General features: G+C 30.5%; 1 protein-coding gene across 2 annotated transcripts; it reads left to right on the forward strand.

The window, feature by feature from the left end:
• The first annotated feature begins 1,867 nt into the window (after positions 1 to 1,867).
• LOC148628362 (uncharacterized) lies at positions 1,868 to 16,132 on the forward strand. 2 transcript variants are annotated; one of them, XM_088586111.1, is made up of 7 exons: positions 1,868 to 1,923; positions 6,346 to 6,417; positions 7,225 to 7,371; positions 7,999 to 8,109; positions 8,907 to 8,990; positions 10,411 to 11,461; positions 12,569 to 16,132. In XM_088586111.1, exons 1-7 carry the CDS (start codon positions 1,908 to 1,910, stop codon positions 12,603 to 12,605), a joined length of 1,518 nt encoding a protein of 505 aa, XP_088442237.1. In that variant the 5' UTR covers positions 1,868 to 1,907; the 3' UTR covers positions 12,606 to 16,132. The 2 variants fall into 2 exon arrangements, with proteins under 2 accessions (XP_088442237.1, XP_088442243.1); XM_088586117.1 differs by having other exon boundaries at positions 8,907 to 8,957.
• Positions 16,133 to 20,710: the final 4,578 nt, after the last annotated feature.

Raw genomic sequence — 20,710 nt, forward strand, 5'->3', positions numbered from 1 at the left:
TAGCACGTTTTCAATATCATACGAACTCATGGCGAATTTACCCAAAACTTTCATCTACAAATATAGAAAAAAAAAGATTCCCATTACCCTACATGCAAAGTTTTCAAGTCCATATTTTTTGTAGGAGTAACCAGGTAAACGTAAAACCATTTGAATATAGATAAAAACAAAAACCATGTGTTATTTCTATTTTAAGCATGATATGTGATGACCTATTTTAAATATCAAACTCCCCTCTGTGGATTGAACACATGTCAAGCTAAAAATATACCAAAAGCACAAGGTTTCTATTTTTTGTTAACATTTACCTCGGCTATTTCTTTTACCTGAGCATTCCTACAATAAATATGGTATTATTAGGCACCCCCATTTTATTTGAAAATTTGTCTTTTTTTCATGTGTAAAATTGACAAAAAGGTAAAATATTGTAACATGCATGAGATTTCCTCGTTACTGTAAGCGTGACGATTATAATCTTAAATTTTGAAATGATTCAAGTTCATTCAACATGGTTCTAGCGCATGTCCAAAAAAAATCACTATTTGTGATGTAACTATATTTTTTGGGTTCCGTGTTAAGAAGAGTCATATTGCAAATGAAAAACATTACCTTTGAAGAGTACTGACAAGTTTGATTTATTATCCAAACGTCATTGATTATTATGGTATATTTTTAACCAAGCAGCATGACACCGTCTTCAATGACCGTCTTCAATGATTATGAATGACGTCATTTACGTTTACTTTCACCTCCGGGTTTTGGCGATGGCATTTCATAAGTTTTCAAGCCAGGTTTTAGTTATATGTTGATCTTGATATTGTTTAATGTAAATGTTGACTCCTAGATTGATAGCAGTTTCGATATTTATTCCGATTTTTCAAACCTAGAGATGTTTAGGCCATTAACTATTTGTAGTGACGTATTTCACCTCTTCACATAGCAACAGCGTCAATGGAAACGCTAGCTGATTAACTTGAGTTTTATAGAAAAAGAACGTGTTCATGGAAGAGAACCACTGGGATCTTAAACACAATTATGAAATAACATTAGCGACATATCATGAGCCAAGTTGCCTTTGTTTGCTGACACGCAATCATTGTCATGAGCCAGCGTATGAATTATTTCGAAGGTATAAATAGGGAGCAAGTTCGCCGAAGATGGCAGATTGCATTTGGATGCAGTGCTGTCAACATCATTTGAAATATAAGGACACAGCCATGGGAAGGACCTAATGCTGCAAGAAACCACCATTAATGCAATCTCCCACCACACCGATATTGTCGTTTGACGTTTATTGTGTTTAACAATATCATACGATATTTTCTGCCAATATAGGAGCACCAACGGGGAAATTTAATGGGAACCTGACTTTGAAATGAGTGAAATACAAGCATTATCTATGGTGGATAAGAAATAAGAAGGGACTTTAGGATGCATGGTTAACATTTTTAAGGATCATTTGGTGTGGAAAAGGAACTAGGAACTATAAACTTAAGTTGGTGAATACCAGTACTGAAAGCTATTAGTGTTACAATTGGACTAGGATAAGCACCACCACCTCTTTTTCTAAGGAACCCCGACTGGCATCCCTCCTTTTCAAACTGTCTGGATCAATCCCTGTTAGATAAAAAAAAATTGCATAAGGGGTAATGTGAAACTTTTTAATGTTTTTTTTTTTTTTGGTAAATGGTTTCAGAGTTCATATGATGTTAAAAATGTGTGACCATAAAAAGAAGTAAATTCTGATGAAATGTTTCATAAAAAAAGTTTACTCATTCTCCTGTAGAAATAAAATGGTCTATATATGTAAAATTATAGCTTTTGTCGACGATTTTTGTGCGTTGCTACATACACTATTAAATGGTAAAAAGATAAAGCAGGACAGCACTTCCACTTCCGGTCTCAAAATGGAAGGACCTTTTGGTAAAAACATAAACATTAACGTTTTTTACACTGTCACCAGTGACTTCTGCACTTACAGCAGATACTGTAGACTCTTTTACATTTGAGCAACTTAATGCACATAGTAATTAGCTGTCGTGCTCTCACTCAACGCCGAAAACAACTCGCCAAGTTTTCCCGAACTTCTTGTGTATTGTTTACACCGCATCTTTTCTCTATTTACTAATGTAATTTACCCAGTAAAAATCATAGGTCATATTCTAAAACATATATAAAACATATTTGAAAGCTAAGCCATGGCTATAGGCTACTATTGATTCATATCTTCTCAAAATTTTCCAAATACACATGTAGATCCTCGGTTTAGTACATTTGTATTTTGTATCTCTATTCATGAATGGCATGTACAATGATGTACATTATTTGTATCCTGATAAACAATATACTTATATTGACAGTCAAGTACTATAGTCAGTGTTGGTTGTTATGACTTTGTACATGTCCTGTTGTGTCATATCAATTGCCTATCATATGAGAATATAAAAATACATACAAGTACATTTGTACATACAGGCTAAAAACCACTAATTCCACTTCCCATAGGCTTCTATGCTAATTTCACAATATTCAATGGGTTCTCTGGACTTTACCTTAACTTTAACCTGCAGAGGACTATATATCAGCATGATTCTACATATGTCAGCTCACAATCCTCAGAATGGCATGTGGGGTTAGCAGACTTGCAGTGCAGTACTGGTCACCGGAAGTGAAGGGTCTATAAATAGCATGGGAAATCCCAGTGTTTTCACAAGATAGGGGTATATTTAAAAATCATTATGGAGATTAGGCTTCACATCACAAGAAGCAAAATGCACCTATAAAATGTACAGAAATGTTTTTCCTGTCAGAAACTGTTTAAATTTTTTAAATAAGATGAGAACTTTTTTCACAGCACTATGAGGAACAGGGGTAATTTCTGCGTAGGACTATTTTTGCGTACGTTCCAAATGCTCATTGGTTGAATTGGTGGTCTGTAACCTACAAATGTACATTGTACATGTATACAAATACATGTACAGTAGAGTTTGTTTATTACGAATCTCAGGGGACTGTCTTAGTTACTTCATTATATGCATCATTCATTATATCAGAAACTTTATTTTTCAAAATTAGGATTACATGTATCTCCCCTTTTGTTTTTTTTAAAGCGGTATTATCGCTTGAGACGTAGCAATATTGATGCATATTTTTCTAGCAGTAAATTAAAGGGAAAGACCACTTTTGCATTAAATTCGGCTCTTATGATAAATCATACCCACTTAAATAAATAACATTTAGTGTAAAATGCACTTTAATAAAATGCTCAAGGCTATGCAAAGTTCGAAATCCTTGGAATATAAGTGGATAGCCATCTTGCAGAACTCTCCTATCTGAAGGAAGATCATAATTAGACTTAATTGATTTTTACCGATAGCTTCCAATTGGCTCGTGACATCACAAAGTTGGTTTGGTACTGATACAAGTACTACAAATAATATGTAAACAAAGAATATTCCGTAAATATTTCTACGATCCTGTTTATCTGATCACCAAAACATGATGACTTGTCAAGCTTACAATTTTAGGAATGATAAAAGAGAAATGGTCTAAAAGTTTTTTTTACCAGCAACACAAACATTCTTTAGAAGTAGCCATAAGATTTTCCTTACAATTCAAATTCAAATTCAAATTTCCTAATTATGAATCTTGATTAATTAATAAAGAAAAGGAAATTAATTTGTTTCAATTTAATTCTCATGAATATTTAACAGATTAGTTTCGATATTTATGACTTGCACAATAACATGGTCTTCTCCTTTAGACAATTGTTTTGTAATGTGTATTTATTATAAATGATGAATAAAAAAGAAAACAATAGTTTTTGTTGCTGTTGTAGTTGTATTTATAAACTTGCATACTTTGTTTTTTCTCAGTGTACGAATCTGTCCTTCACGGGGGCGTCCAGAATGTTCTTGGGCTTAATTTTTCAGTGGCTTTGGTGTCATTTGATTGATATTTTAATGAATAATAAAACAAAAATACAGGTAAGATTAGCTGATCTTCTAACTGTTTGTTCGTCAACCGTGATATTGTTGATTAATCAATTACTGTGAGTAGCAGACAACTGGTGTCCGATGTTTATATAACAATTAAATTGACCCTTCCTTTTATCCAGGCAAACTTCAGCAATAAATCTGTCGCCAGGCCATAAGAAATACTTCGTTATATCCCAGATTTCCCTGTAGCGAATTTATTATAGTAATGACGAAATGCATTAGTTTTAAAACACTGGGACTTGGAAATATGTTTAAGTTTGTTATAAACCTGAATTCCTTATAAGCCTGTATGTTATAAGTGAACACTACTGTACATGTATTTTTAACAAACAAACAGCAATTTATTAAAGTAATACATAGAATTATTATGAGTATAATCAAAAATATGTATTTGCTTAAATTGTTGTAAAATGGCATTGATATTAATTTAGCAAAATATAAACATAGAAAATTGTTTATATGTGTTAGTTTTGTCAAGAATATGTCTCTATTCAATATGCTGAAAGTATAGATATGATAAAAAGTCTCATTTAAAAGTAGGGGATATAGTTTTCCCACCAATTTGTTCACTATCAATCAGTAAAATATATCATCATTTCATGCCTTTTTCCCCATCTACTTGATGTACATGTACGTTTGTACATCATATAAACATAATCAAAGGTCACAATATTTGTTTTGAAATAATTAAGTAACTTTTTTTGCAAGATTTAATATAGATTACTGGTATGAATTTTCATGGTTGCTTATTTTCGCTGATTCTTTTGAGTGAATATTTTCACGGGTATCAATTTTTGCGGTTTAAAAAAATGATAATGCCATATAGTGTTAAAATCAATTTTGCATGTATTATTTTATGTGGTTTTCTGTTCACCGTGAAAATAGCAAAAATTAATACACAGCAAAAATTAGTATGTTTACAGTATACAGGGAAATTTCTATTTTCTACAAACATTTAAAATACTGGTCAATATAATTTCTTTTAAAATTGTGAAAAAAGAATACTAATCTGACATTTTAATATACATGTACGTGTAATTAAAAGAGGAAGAAATTTAGAGTTCACCAATATTTAAATTATTGTTATAAAAAAAACCTAAAATTCCCATTATATATCTATAAAACTTTTTTTTGCTAATTATTTCCCCCTTGGAAGATGCTTTTTTAGGATGAATGTAACATATTTGTAATTTTACCCTTAGAAATTTTTGTTAAAAACAAGCCATAATTAATAAAAATTTTTACATCATATCAAGCACTATTTAGTCATTAAAAATACATTTTTCTATATGATTTTGCAAGATGTCCGAAGAACGTTCTGTTTGATATAGATATGCTTATTGTATGCTCATGTAAAATGTACATCCAGTGTTCTTGAATATTTTACATTTCCCAGTGAGAATTTTATATGAAAATCCATTTTCCAACAACAAATTTCTGCTTTCAAATTTGTATACCAAATGGATTATGTTACTCTCCCTCTCCTAATTTTCAATTGCCTCAGGTAACAGAAAATAGTAATTTTGGAACATCAACACAATAATTAGTCTGAAACTTGAATGAGCTAAAAAGTTGTCTACTGACAAACAACATTTTCTAAAACTAAAGTCCATTAATATTGGATTCAGTGCAGTACCAGAGTTATCCTAGCATCTACTAAAAATGGCTAGAGGTACTGTTCCTCATGATTAGTTTCTGTTATAAACTAAGAATGTGACTTAACATCCTTTTGATGTATATGTGTTATTGCATACAGATACAAGTTACACTTGGTACACATACATGTACATTTGTATATTTACTTAATGCCTCATGATCCTCTGCAGTGATCCTCTGAATTTCAGCTGTTTTTCCTAGAGAAATATTCTGTATTTGGAAATAAAGTGGCTTAAAATTTGTCCCAAAGATATGTTAAAATTTACTTAGCATAGAAAGTTTCAGTAGCGTAAACATTAAATCAAATATTGGTGTGTTTCATTTGTAAATTTGTTTGTTTTTACCATAATGAAAGCAATGTAGAGATCCAGATTATAATCAACACATGGTTTGTAATGCATGCTGTAGTTCTGTATACTATATTGTCTCTTACCATTTCTTTCCCCATGTTGAGAAATACCTGATGAAAAAAATGTCAAACAATTCCAAATTCTTCCCATTTAAAAATATATGCATATTTTCCTAAAAAAAAGGGTGGGGGTAGTTTTGAAAAAAAAAACACAAAATCACTGCTCTGTCTGCTTGATACATGTACAAATGTACATGTATATACTGTATAAGTCACATTCTTGGAATTTTTATCACTAAATTTTATTAAGTACATGTAAGTAATATTTTTTTTACTTTTTAGTCGCTCAGGTAACAGAGGATACTAGCTCAAAGAAGATTCGACTGACAAGAGATGTAATCTATGGTTTTACTGGTAAGTCATTGACATGTATCACAAGTCTACCAAAGAATTACAAATAGCCCAATAAAACATTCAAAACATGTACATCTAAATTTGCTATTTTTTATGTACATAGTTTACTTTTGATCTTGTGGTCTGAAATGTGTCAACGATTCATGTCATATTTGTTTTATCTGTTAACTAGTGTACTAATATACATGTACATGTAGCTCATGAATTTTACATTGTGTTTTGGGTATTATTTTATCATCTTCAAAAGTTGTTAAATGCTATTATCCAAGGCAAATACTTTTCTCTTCATCATGGATGTATGCAAGAAAGAGTAATCAAGGGAACCAAGGTTATAGCGGTAATCAAAAGAATGTAATCCAGGGACAAAGACCAGGCATGGAAAACTGGCATACACAACAAAGAACATAAAGTAACTAAAATCATACATACGAAGTAACAAAAGCAAATGAGCAACTCAGACTCCACTAAAAACTGGGAGCATGGACCAGGTGCACCGGTAGGGTAAGCATCCTCTGCTTTTCTAGAAACACCCGCCGAGTTGCTCATAAAAAGTCAAGTCCGGGGTAGACAAACGAGGAAAGGAAAACTATGACCCGTTGAATAAATCAGTTTAATATGTTTAAATTGTTTATTATCTCCCTTGACCATTATCTGTACTCAATGTTGTACATGTATTGGTGAATTGTATATGTAGGTGTTCTTTTTCTGTTTGATTTTTATGTGCAGTCTAGCACTGGTTAATAGACAAGAAAAGCTACAAAAAGGGGATTATTATTTAATTTTTTTGTTTCAATTTATTATTTACAGGTAGACCACCAAAGAATGCCACTCACATAGAAGATTTAAAACATGTGATCGAACACTTTCCCCATCCAAATCTAGAAGATGTAAATAGACACCAGGATACAGGTGGTACTATCCCTGATGACTGTGATGTATGGGAGAAGTTTACAGGTATTTGATGTTTAATACAGGGTTAGAAATTCAAAGAAATATTAGGTTACCAGAAATGGAAGTATAAACAGTGTTGTACGTGTATTTTATGAAGAAATCAAGTCATCTGGATAGACTGTGTGGTTTGTACAATAGGATGAGCTTTAAATGTTGACATTGTTATGAATGTTAATGGTTAAGGAACCCATGTATTGTAACTATGACCATTCCCATTATTGTCTTCTAATAAAAAATCTGAATTATCTTTTATTGTATTGAATATTGTTAGGGCATTACTTTTTATTTATAAATTACCTATTTTATCATTATAAGTACATGTACTTCATTGAAGTCAGATTTCACATCTGTTTAATTTTTATGGACAATGTCAATTTCAGATATTTAAAAAAAATCAATGGAAATTGGAAATTTTATTTTATATATGATTGGTTAAAAAAGTATCTTTCATCTTTTGGTAGTAGGGTATATACTTGAACATGTATTTATTTGAATTTATGTGTTCTTTTGTTAACCTCTTTGTCACATCTGTTATAAAGATAAGTACAGGTGCATGATATTATTTACATTTGTCACTTTATGTTAGTGTATTTGTAAATACTTTGAAATATGGTTGTAATTCTCTTCCAGACTGGGCACAATTGTCAGATGAACAGAAAAAGGAAACAAAAGAGTTTTTGTTGATGAGATATAGTGTTGAGGATCTACAATTAGCTTATGATCAACACTTTGTCAGAAAAGGTATGAATATGACACAGATTATATTATAAATTAACTATTTGAATATTAAATTTGTTTACAAGTCAATAACACTATGTTTTTCCTGCTCTCAACATACATAAGTGTGTTTGATTGAAATGACATATTGAATTGACAAAACAATTTCCATCTCTGTTATTGTTTTCCTCAACTGGTTAATATGTCGACCCTGTATCAAACTTATTTCCCTTAGATGAACATTATCCTGAGGTTTTTTGTCAATAATTCATGCATGTTCTTAATTCAATTTTTAAAGAAACAATAAATATAATACAAAAGTATGTATGTGTTTACAAATTTGTATCTTCATATAATTGATATGGTGTACAATATTTATTGCAAGATTATCTGAATCGGGCATTTTTTATCGTCTATAGTACATGTACCACTTATTAGTGAAATAAGACTCGTTTGAATGAGACATAAGTGTAACATTTAGACTTTTGTCTGCCAAAGCCCTAATAGGTGTCCATTGTTAGGTGTATAAATGGGTGCTCTTTACTAGTTCATATGTAAGCTTATATCAAGATAAACTGTATATTGGAACTTACAGACATCTTCAGGTTATATATCCAGGTAAACTGTGTATTGGAACTTACAGACATCTTAAGGTTATATATTCAGGTAAATTGTATATTGGAACTTACAGACATCTTCAGGTTATATATTTGCTAAAACAGCTTCAACTGACTACCTTCAGATGTTGATTTTTATTTATACCTATCTTGTTCATTCTGTTAATTTTATGATTGTGATGTACAGTTTATTTTGATTGACAGGTAAAGTCCCCAGCAGCATGGAGTACAGAATATTTATCAATAATTGGAGAGGTAATAAGACAAAGAGAAGAACTCGATCATTAGGTATATTGATGGTGTGAATTCTTCAACCAGCCTTAGATACAGTGAAATCTTGTTTAGTGCACAAAAGTACTTCTGTAAACACTGACAATTTTTTTTTTAATAAAGACATGTTAATGTTTAAAGCACACATATCCTCACTATAAAGATTTTTTTTTTTTAAATGAAAAACTATTATATTTTGTTATTGCTTACCACACATAAAAATTGCTTCTTAGTCAAAATTGAGACTTTGCTATAGAATTTTTCTTTGATTTTGTATTTTTTATGCCTATTTGATCTTTGGATTTTTCTTTAGATGTAGATTTATTTTGATTAATTGAAAAGGAAATATATTTGGAGGTTAAATTTCAAAGTATATGTTTGGGTACAGTTTTCAAAAAATTCTTATTACCTTTAACAGTTTTCTGTTGATGAATTTATTTAATCTAACCACTATATATTCTCTCATTACATTTACATGTTTATCTGGAATAAGCCATAATATTGCATTGTTGGTTGAAAAGTTCAAATCATTTCATTGTGCTTAATGATGTCAACAGAGATTTCATTGTGATCTAAGAACTGTTTTAACTTTATAAATATTTTTAATGTTGTATACTGCATTTGTCCTGCTTCTTAGATGAAGGAGGTAGACCTAGGGTAAGAGACATAACTCTTGATATTGGTAATATGCTTGTATCATATTCAATTTCACCAAAGCCTATTATCAAGCTTTCATTTGAAATAGAATGAAATCAATCGGAGTTTCTTTGATACTTACATGAGATTGATGTAAAATGATGAATACAAACGTTCCAATGATTTGTAAGAGTGGTGTCCCTTACCATAAGTCTACCTCCTTAAATACATATTTGATGAACTTCATACCTTGTATTAGCTCCACAGTTTTGCTGTGTTTAGGCCTTGTAATGTTAAAACCTTGGTTCTCAGTCCCTCCTTCATTTCTTTTTGAGGGTGCCTCTTGGGTTTTTTTATTTCAAAATAAATAAAAAAATGCAAAAACATCACCTCCCACATTATTTTGTTTGTTTTAAAGGCATGGGAATCAAAGCATTAGATTTGTGTGACCTCAGGTATAATACATGTATCATACAAAAACTTTTAAACAAAACAATTAATCCATGATGATCCTTTTTTTGCCAGTTTAAAAATGTTTATAAAGCAAATAATAAGTACTAAATTGCAAATACAATAATTTTTATAAGTGACTAGGATTTGGTGACACACTTGGTTGAGCTTTTTTCAAAACCATCTCCTAACATGATGATCTATAACATTGATGTCCAAAGATGCATATTGTAAATGTTGTATTGATCAAATACCTTTAGTATAGAAAACGGAGTTATCTCCCATGTTATCTTTTGATTTTTTTTTTTTCATATAAAAAGAAATTGAAGATTATTTTATTCTGTTTTTACAGCTGAGATGATGAGGACAATTGAGCAGAGAGACGAAGAAATTTACAGAGAACGTGAAGAGCAACAAATAAAAAGCTCTGAGCTTGATCTAGTTACACATATTTATAATGGGCAGCTACGACATGTGCAGGATCTTGAAAATGAAAACAGTGATTTACGTAATACAGTTCATAGATTAGAGAGTGAAAATGAACAGGAGAGAGAGGATAAGGATCATTTTAGAGAAATAACTGAGGTACAGGGTCGACATGTATACCAGCTGAGAAAGACAATTACTGAGAAGGATCGTCAGTTGTGTGAGAAGTGTACTAGGAACAGAGAGCTAGAGGATGCTAAGGATGAATATCAGGGGGTAATAAAGAGGCAGAGGTTGATGATTAAGGAGAAGAAGGAGGAGAATAAAGGTCTGAAAGGTGAGGTTGGGGTGCTGAATGGGAGGATGGAAGAAGTGAATCATAGAAATGAAGAACTTAATAATAGAAATGAAGAACTTAATAATAGAATGGAAGAAGTGAATCATAGAAATGAAGAACTTAATAATAAAGTTGATGATCTTAACAACAACAATGAAGAATTGAACAATAGGAATGTTGAACAGAGTGCTACAATTAATGAACAGAGTGCTACAATTAATGAACAGAGTACTACAATTAATGAACAGAGTACTACAATTAATGGACTTAGTGATACTGTTTATAATCTGATCGAACAAAACCAGGACAAATCAAAAACTATTACAGAACTTATAGGGCACACTAAACAATTAGCTGATATTAATGGCAGCAAAACAAAGACAATAAATGATCTCAAAAGTGAAAATGACAAACTGAAAAGTAAACTTGAAATGGAAGTTCATATGAGACAGACATATGAACAAATGATTGCTGAGCAAAGCCAGAAACTAGAAGAACAGAAAGCTCTCATTGAGGAGCAAAATGAAAAGTTGGCCAAAAACAAAGAAGACAAAGATGATTTGAGAAAACAAATGGAAAGACAAGATGAAATCAATAGGGACCTGTATGATCAGCTTGCTGATGTGAGACAGTTATGCGGGTAATGTATTTCATTGGTATGCCTGTTTTATAATCGACATAAATGGTATTGATTTATGTTATTTTCTTTTGTCATTGATTTATTGAAGCAAAAAGAAATAAAAAATTCAACTTCTGTATGGAAGAATATGTGTATTAATTTGAAAAACTGAGGTTGTAATGTAAGGCTATATACTAAATTCATACGATTACTTATATGTACGTTCATGACATTGTATAGTACTGTATGTATACACATACATGTACAGTGTACTTTTGTACATGTTTTGTACATGTAATTAACTAATGAGTTATCATATTTCTTTTTTTTTAATTGAAAGTAAACACATGCAGAGGATAAAAATAATTTATATGTAATAAATATTCATACATGTAACTAGTGAGACGAATATTCAGTTTTTGGTGACTTGACACTCAGGTGTAAAAGTACATGTACATACATGTTTAGGTTTATATAATAAAAACTACAGACTTGCATCCATTGCATTGATTATCAAATTTTACCTTTTTGGTTGGGTTGCACTCGTGCAAGGTGGCTTATTGAGTAATGAATGACGGTCAAGCAGGTAGCTTAAATAATCTCGTAACATTTTTCACAGCCACTAGATATTTAGTACACAACTGCATTATAGTGTCCAATACATGTATTGTAGGAAGGAATTCTTCTACTTCTTGTTTACCCACTTTATGGCAACCCTGACATTTCTGTCTTTGACCCCATATGGTCTTTAATTATTCAATCATCATATGTTAATACATGTACATTGTACTTGTATGTTTATGCACTGAATACAATTTTATGTGTGCCTATACAGAGTTCTTTTTCAACAGAATATGGAATTTGAGAGTGATTCACTTGTTCCTTAAATGAACATTTTTTGGCATTTTAGCAATTTATGTTTGCTAAAATTGTTCATTGTTCCATTGCTGGTAACTTTGTAGAGTGTATATAAATGACCATTGCGTTCCTTTCACGAAAATACAAGGAAACTTAGATAAAGTTAATAAATCATGGCCACAGTGCTTTTCCCAAAGCGGTCCATATACAAAAAATGTAAATGTGTTACATTAACAATTTGTTATTTCAACATCTTTTTGTCTTTTTTAGCAAACTTATGAGGATCCAGAATAAAGGAGAGAAGTAGAACAACAACTGGACAACAGATTTCCTTATGGTGCGGCTGATTTAGATTTTTGGATTGACATATTCCTGTTAAGTGGTCTGTTTGTATGTGCAATGTATAAAACCATACTACATTGGCTGGAACAGTGGCAGAATGGTGATTTGTAAATAGTTTGAAGAGAATAAGTATTTGTAAATACATGTATTTAAAAGTAATGTACATGTATATGTATTTCAATTCTGCAGCTATTTTTTTAATACTGATACTAACAGTGTTGAAGCTACATGTACATGTATCAACTACATGTATATGTAACTGTTCATCTCTTTAATTGTGTATGGAATGATATTTTTGTAAGTAAATTTACCATGTTTTCTTATAGTTTTCTCAGGAACTACATGTTTATCATAATTTTACTTTTGTGAAATAATGAATTTATAGCAGTGGAACTTGCACACTCAACATTATAAGTACATGTAATACTTTAGCCATTTGATAACAAACATTTCTAATGGATAAAAGTTCAACTTGAACAAATATTTTTATTTTTTGTTATTTTTGCATGAGCTAAAAAAGTAAAGATAATCAAATAAACATGCTTTGAGAAATTTCTGGAGCTGCAGATCAATTTCTGGAGCAACAGTCCAATTTCTGCAGCAACAGTCCAATTTCTGCAGCAGCAGTCCAATTTCTGGAGCAACAGTCCAATTTCTGTAGCAGCAGTCCAATTTCTGTAGCAGCAGTCCAATTTCACAAAACATCCAAAGTGTGATGTTAGTTGTAAGTGGTGACATCATGGTGGACATCATGACTTATTTATACTTATGATTTTTTGTGAAAGCAAAGGAATATAATAATGAATTTCTTATTTTAAGGTTTGAACTTAATTTTGTAAATAGGCAGGTGGAAAAAGTAAACTTCCACTCTGTCTTCATCTTCAGATAGGGCAAAATTATTGTAGTAAGTAGATAAGTTGTAGAAACTTCTCTTATGTGGCAAGTTTATGATTTAGGCTTATAGCTAGAAATAGTTCTAGCACAAACTTAAATGTTATTTAATGTATTTCTATATCCCAAATTTTATTCTACAGCTTTCAAAATTGATTTTAAAATATTCTATATCTTCACATTCTTTTATCTCATAGTGGGATCAAAGTACAATTTACCTCAAAAAAAGCATTTTATTTTTCAAACCAGTATTTTTTCATTGTAAGGACATATTAAGCAGATTTACTTCATATGAAAATTTCATGTTTTGGTACTTTCAATGTTATAGTTAGTTCCCCTTAATACAAGCAAAATCATTCTAGAACATGAATTATAAAAATGATTTCTTTGTTTCATATTGATGTTAGGAATTTTGCAGGTCAGAATCTTAAGCAATGATACAAGTTTTTATTTATTTTTTTTTATTGATATGAAATATGAATTTTTAGTTCTTGTACATTGTAAAATACATATATAAGTTATTAGAGTTTGTAACAAGATATTAGTTTGAGAACTTAGAAGAGTTACTTTAAATATGATTTTAGTACAGTTTTTATCTATGCAGTGGATTAGTTATTACAATCAGATTGCTAGTTAATTCTTGTTATTTTAATGTGTTATTTGATGATTTCACCAGTTTTATAACCCACCATTTCTACATGTGTGTTTGACATTTAATGAATTCAGATTTGGATTTTATATGTAACAATTCTGTTGTTTTATATCAGTTACTCAGTTAATATCAGAGTATGGAATCTAAAGCTCTTTGGTGAGATTGGTAAATGTCAGGGTTGATATATTACCAATCAATGCCATTTTTTTCTTTGTTTTGAATTTTTATCAATTGTAAAAATCCTCTTTAGATATTCAGTCCATGAAATATCTTGTTGATAGTAATAACCTAGTCACCTGTTTTATTGGTATGTCTGATTTGTTTAGTTTTCTTTAGAATTCCTTGTATCCGTGTAATTCGAGAAGATGCACTGCCATTGCATTTATAAATTGTCTCCCTTTATTTACTTTTCAGTATTTAGAATGTGTTCAGTACAAGTATTTTTATGATTTTCACAATAATTTTCATTAATAATTCACAATCTCCAAGACACTCTGTTAATACAGTATCTATATAAATGTTATTGTGGTTAATGTGGTTTATGATAAAAAAAAATTCATTTCCAAGCTAAGTTAGGTTTTAAGGGTTAATATTGTCTCAGCCTATCAAAGGACAATGTCGTTCAAATTTTTATCAAGAGGTAGTTATAATCAACAGTGCATTTGGATGAACTTGATAGTAACCATTTAAAATAGTCATTTTTTCTTTCTTTCTTTCTTTTTTATTTTGTTTTGTTTTATGTGAATTATTATTTATTAACAATATTTTAAAATGTTAGATGATCAGAACTGACATGCAATTTATGATTTTTAAGATTTTTGTTTTAGTAACATTCTGATTGATAAGCAGTTACCTTTTTTGACAAAAGCTATCTTTTACCAGTCCGGTGGCTACAGTGTGTTCAAAAAATCATGCATTTGTATTTGATCAACTGCATTTCACTATGATTTTTTTAGAACACTGTTTTACATGCATGAAATCATGTTTGTACATATTTTTAAATTTTACAAAAAATTTTTTTTTATAAAATATAGCAGAATGCAATACTTATGAAATTGATTCACTCATTGATATGTTCACATAACAATAATGTTATCATTGTGTGAATCACGTGTTATAAAACATTTTTATAGTTTATAACAGAATGCAATAGGTACCAAAATGATTCACTCATTAAAAAAGTCTGTTGACAGTAATGTAATTATGTCAGTTGAACACAATATAAAGAATGTTTGATAATGACACATTTTTACATTGCCTTCTTTTAATGTCAAATATACACAAATGAGATTCTATCTCATCTCCATGTCTTTTTTCTACTCAAAACTTTTTTGACTCCTGTGTATATGATAAGAGAGAGAGAGACCTGTTATATCTTTTGGCACATTTTGCATTTATTGTTTTTTTTCTTTCTTTTTTTGGTTCTTTTTCAGGAAAGTTATTTCAGTTTCATATTAGTGCTATAATTTCTCTCTCTCTTTTTTCTGTTCTTTCTAATCCCCATTACAACATGTTTATAGTACATAAATATATGTATATTTTACTCCTTCTAGACCAAAAAATATATAACCAACCATCTAACTTCTTGTGGTCTTGTGGAGTCGATGCTGCACCATGCACTGTTTTATGTGTCATGTCTTTAAAAGATGATCAATTTTACTAATCCTAATCCTGAAAATGACCACTGGTTGGTTATGTTTGTTGAAACCTTCTTACTTTTTTTATTTATGGTTGTATTTAAGTTATGTCTGTTTTGTCTGATCTGTTTGTTTTGTTAAGGCTGTTCATTAGTGCTTTATTTTATTTTCTTTGTGTCATTCATTTTATCATGTAGTAAATGATCACTTGGTAAATACCTAAATATTCCTATTTATCAGTAATATATCTACATGTAATCATCCTTCTAGATTCATGTATAACTACATCAATTAAATTTTGAAATATTTTGAGTTTGTGTTTTTTTTTTAAATGATAATCATTGTTATTTCTATTGTGTAATTCAGAGTGTTATGCTCTGGAGTACTATATTTTTGAGTACCAGCTTTGTTTAAAATGGGCTTTTGTCTGTTCAGAACATGCAATTTTATGGCATTGTTGGAATTGGAAACTAAAAATAAAAACCTCACCTGAACAAAGAAAGTACACCATGATAGCTAAGCTTTTTTACTTCAGATACTTTACATACTGCTAATCCATAAACAACCTACATTTCATGGTTAATGGGAGAAAACTCATATCATAATCAAAATCCTATTCTTCTTTTGACTGAAAGTACACCAACATTGCTTTTTTCATACTAACCAAAACTATTGTAGCCATAAATATGAAAAGGGAGATAAATCATTACCTGAACGTTATGAACATAAACCCGATGAACACCATAACTTATCAAGTCTTGAAAATTGCATTTATGGAGATTAGCACATAATTGGGTTGTATGAAAAAATGTGCAGACATACAATAATATACAATTGTTATTCTACTTGACAATATGTAGTATGAAATTCTACAAAACTTAAAGTGGCTAAAGCTGTTAATGGTCATTTTCATACTGTTCCTTTTTAACTCATCTGATATTTTGTTTCTGAGTTATGGCATTTTTTTTATTGCAAAGAAAGGGGGGAAGAAGCCTTCAGGTGTTAATAACAGATGTTTCATTTAACTTTTCCTTAAATTAAGCAGTTTAGGTTAGCTAGATATTGGCAAATACATCCATGTATAGCCTCTTAGTTATAATTATTATGTTTATATTGAATTGGCATATAGTTGACATGCAAAATGAAAAATTTTATACTCTAATTCATTGACTGGATATTATATTTGAATCACCTTGTCTGTCTGTCATTGTATCCATCCCTCGGAATTTCATCGCAATTAACATAGCTCCCAGTAAATGGGTTGATTTCAAATTTGGTGTCTGGCTTTATGCAGATGAGTCATATATTATAAGCGATTTTAAGTGCTGTCTGATATTCACTTCCAGTATGAGTTGTCTTGTTACTGCCTAATAAGACAATGCCTTCAACTTTATATTTGGTAATGGGACAAACCAGTGAAATCGGATCTTTTTTAAATTTTGACTTGTGTGGGTATTTTGGAATTGAAAGTTGAAGTTCTAAAAAACTGGATTAATAAAACTTTTCAGAAGTAAATTTCCTTTATTATTTTTTTTTTTACAAAAACTATTAAACTAGTCTACACCAAAATACAACTTAATTACTACAATGTAGCACAATATATTGAACCAAAAAAGTGAAATCAAATGCTCATCTTTCCATAGATGTATGCTTATCTCTTCTGGATTGATGTATTAAGGTATTCTACTGTCCATTCACTAGTCTCTCAGTGCTTCTACATGTTGTTTGTTCACATAAATTGTTTGAGTCAATTTCATTAAAGATTTTGAATGTTTTTCTAAAAAAAATATAATTTATTGGTTCATAAATTAAGGACAAATAAAAACAGCATTAAAAAAGGTTACACTAACCATAAAGACCCAAACATAAAAAAAAAACTTAAAAAAAAAAACAAATCAGCTGACCAAATAACATAATTTTTTTTTTTTTTTATCAACACTCATTTACCCAAAATCATACATTTATGAAAAAATGTAATGAAGTACATTCTAGAGCCTCATTCTGTGTATAGCTGACATCTGTTATTGTGTAAATATAGAATGTTTTGCAATATGTCAATACAAACAAACAGTTGAAGAATTAAAATGTAAATATCATGAGGGTCAGACAGGATTGTTTACAAATTGTCTACAGCACCATGCCCAACTATGAAGACTTTTTGAATCAATGTTTACCCTCTAGTCCAAAAACCCCAATACATCTGTGCTCTAATTCTGTCACCAAAATATTTGTGTGCCAAGTAAGAGATGGGCAACACCAATAACAAAAAAACTTTCCTTACAGTTTAAAGCAGACAAAAGTACCGGTATGTTGTTTTCAACATCATACGATCTGAACATATGATAGGGAATGTTTTTTTTTTGATAATTTGCTAAATTTCTATGGCAAAAGACATTTTTCCTTATCTTTTTGTATTATTTTAGCTTTTGTTTTTGTTTTTGTTTTTCTTTTTCAGAAAAAGTACTGTACACATTTCAATAATTGTTATTAAAAAAAGTATAATTTTATTGTGGTGGATAGAGTTAGAACACAGAAAATCTTTTTGTAAAAGTAGTATATCAGTGAAGAATTATTTTGATTTTGGAAAATGAAAAGAAAGGAGTTAGCAATAACTTTACCTACACATTTAGCCACAATATCATAACTATCTTCTTTGAAAGGTAAATGTTTCAGAAATAATTTTCATCTCCATTGTGAAAAAAAAAAAAAAAAAAAAACATTTTTTTGCATTTTGGAATATGTGAAAGATATTTGAAATGAACATATCTCATAGTTCAATGAAATTGTCTGACTTGATTTTTTGGTATGCTATTTTGAAATTTTGTCAACAAAAACATAAACATAAGTTATTTTATGATGTAAGTATACCAGTAAACTCATCCTCTTACCATTAGACTTCCAATCAAAATATATACTTACATTTAAATCTTAATTTCTTTTTAACTGTGGGTAAGAAGGGAAAACATTTTTCTCAGAAGCCACAAAATGAGTTTCTTTGGTTGAAAGAATAATCAAGAGAACCAAGATTCTAGTAGAAATCAGAATGTAATCCCAGGACAAAGACCAAACATGGAAAACAGACAATCACAACAAAGAACATAAAGTAACTAAAGTCATACATACAAAGTAACAAAAGTAAATGAGCAACTTGGACTCCACTAAAAACTGGTAGCATGGACCAGGTACACAAAAAGTTATTGAAGTTGATTGGTCAGCACTCTGTGATTCAAATAGTCTCAAACAAAATAATATTTAGAATTTGACCAAATTTGGATTTGAATCCATTAGAAATTAAATAATCATGAATATTCCTGTTTTTTTAGCCAAAACTGTTGTAAACCATGTTATTTTGTATAAACTGTTCAAAAAATAAAAATATCCCTTAACAAGTTTATCTTGTTTAATTTTATCAATGAATGAAATGAATCTTTTTTTCAGTGTCTGAAAGCATAGAAAGTAATGATCAGTTACTGCTTAGCCGCTCTCCATACTGACAATTTTTTAACTGACAGTTACTAAGACCATTTTGACCTTTTAGGGCATTCAGAAAGATTCATTCACTAACCTCATCATAACAATGTCCTTTTTAGCTCACCTGGCCAAAGGCCATGTGAGCTATTGCCATCACTTGGCGTCCGTAGTCATCATCGTCCGTCGTCATCCATCGTCGTTGTCATTAATTATACAAAACTATTTTCCTCTGAAATTACTAGACTAATTAGAACCAAACTTGGTATGAATGTTCCTTGGGGTATCCTGCATAAAATTGATGTGGGGATTTTTGATTCGTCAAAAACATGGCCGGCGTTTACTGTCTGACCCCTGTGTTCTATTTTTAGTAACAGCGGCCATGTTTTTGACGAATCAAAAATCCCCACATCAATTCTATGCAGGATACCCCAAGGAACATTCATACCAAGTTTGGTTCTAATTAGTCAAGTAGTTTCAGAGGAGAAGAGTTTTGTATAATTGTTAACGGCAACGACGGACACCAAGTGATGGCAATAGCTCACTCTATATAACTGGTCTTACAAGCTGATTAATAAACTAAAAAGATGACTACATGAACCGTTATTTGAAACTCCTAACAGTAAGAGGGCCTCATATTTTGAAATAGCAGGCTTAATAATTTTATTTTCTTAAGGAGGTAAGGAACATAACTCCTGAAATCAGTGATATGCTTGTATCATCTTCAATTTCTTTAACACCTATCAAGCTTTCATTTGAAACAGAATGAAATCAGTCCAAGTTACTTTGATAATGAGATTGATGTAAAATGCTGAATACATAATAAGAGTTGTGTCCCTTACCTTAGGTCTACCTCCTTAAATCAACTCACTATTCTTTGTATATTGACAATTATGACCAACAACTTGTCTTGTCTTACATATTTGTTGAAGGAATGCATGTAAATAAGAATGCTGTAGCCCTCTTCACTGGCAACATAATGACTCCAACATACTTGTGAGCAGGGGTATCATTTTGCATGCTCTCGTGTTTTATCAGATCGTACCAATGCCCCACAAATGCTTGAATTACCAAGAGAGCCTCCTATTTCATGTTTAAAGCTCCTGGAAACATAAACACATCAACAAATATCAAAACATAACAACTGTTTACCTAACAATCAGGAGACATCATTTCATATAAAGGTGCATCTCCACTGTGTTATCACTAATGGTTTAGTTATTTATACTAAGGATTATTTTTTTTCTGGATGTAGTTAAGAATAAATCAATTTGGGTTTTATGTCAAACATATTTATTTGTTTGAATTTGATAATTACAGCAACAAATGAATCACTGATGTTTTGGTTATTATTTTATTGAGGTCATTAACTTGTTAATTTAAAATCATTCTCCAGGAAAAAGGGACAGCACAAATTGGCTC

This window comes from Perna viridis, chromosome 1 (genome assembly GCF_037379345.1).
Source record: "Perna viridis isolate PV_CMFRI_1.1 ecotype Kerala chromosome 1, ASM3737934v1, whole genome shotgun sequence".
NCBI lineage: Eukaryota > Metazoa > Mollusca > Bivalvia > Mytilida > Mytilidae > Perna > Perna viridis.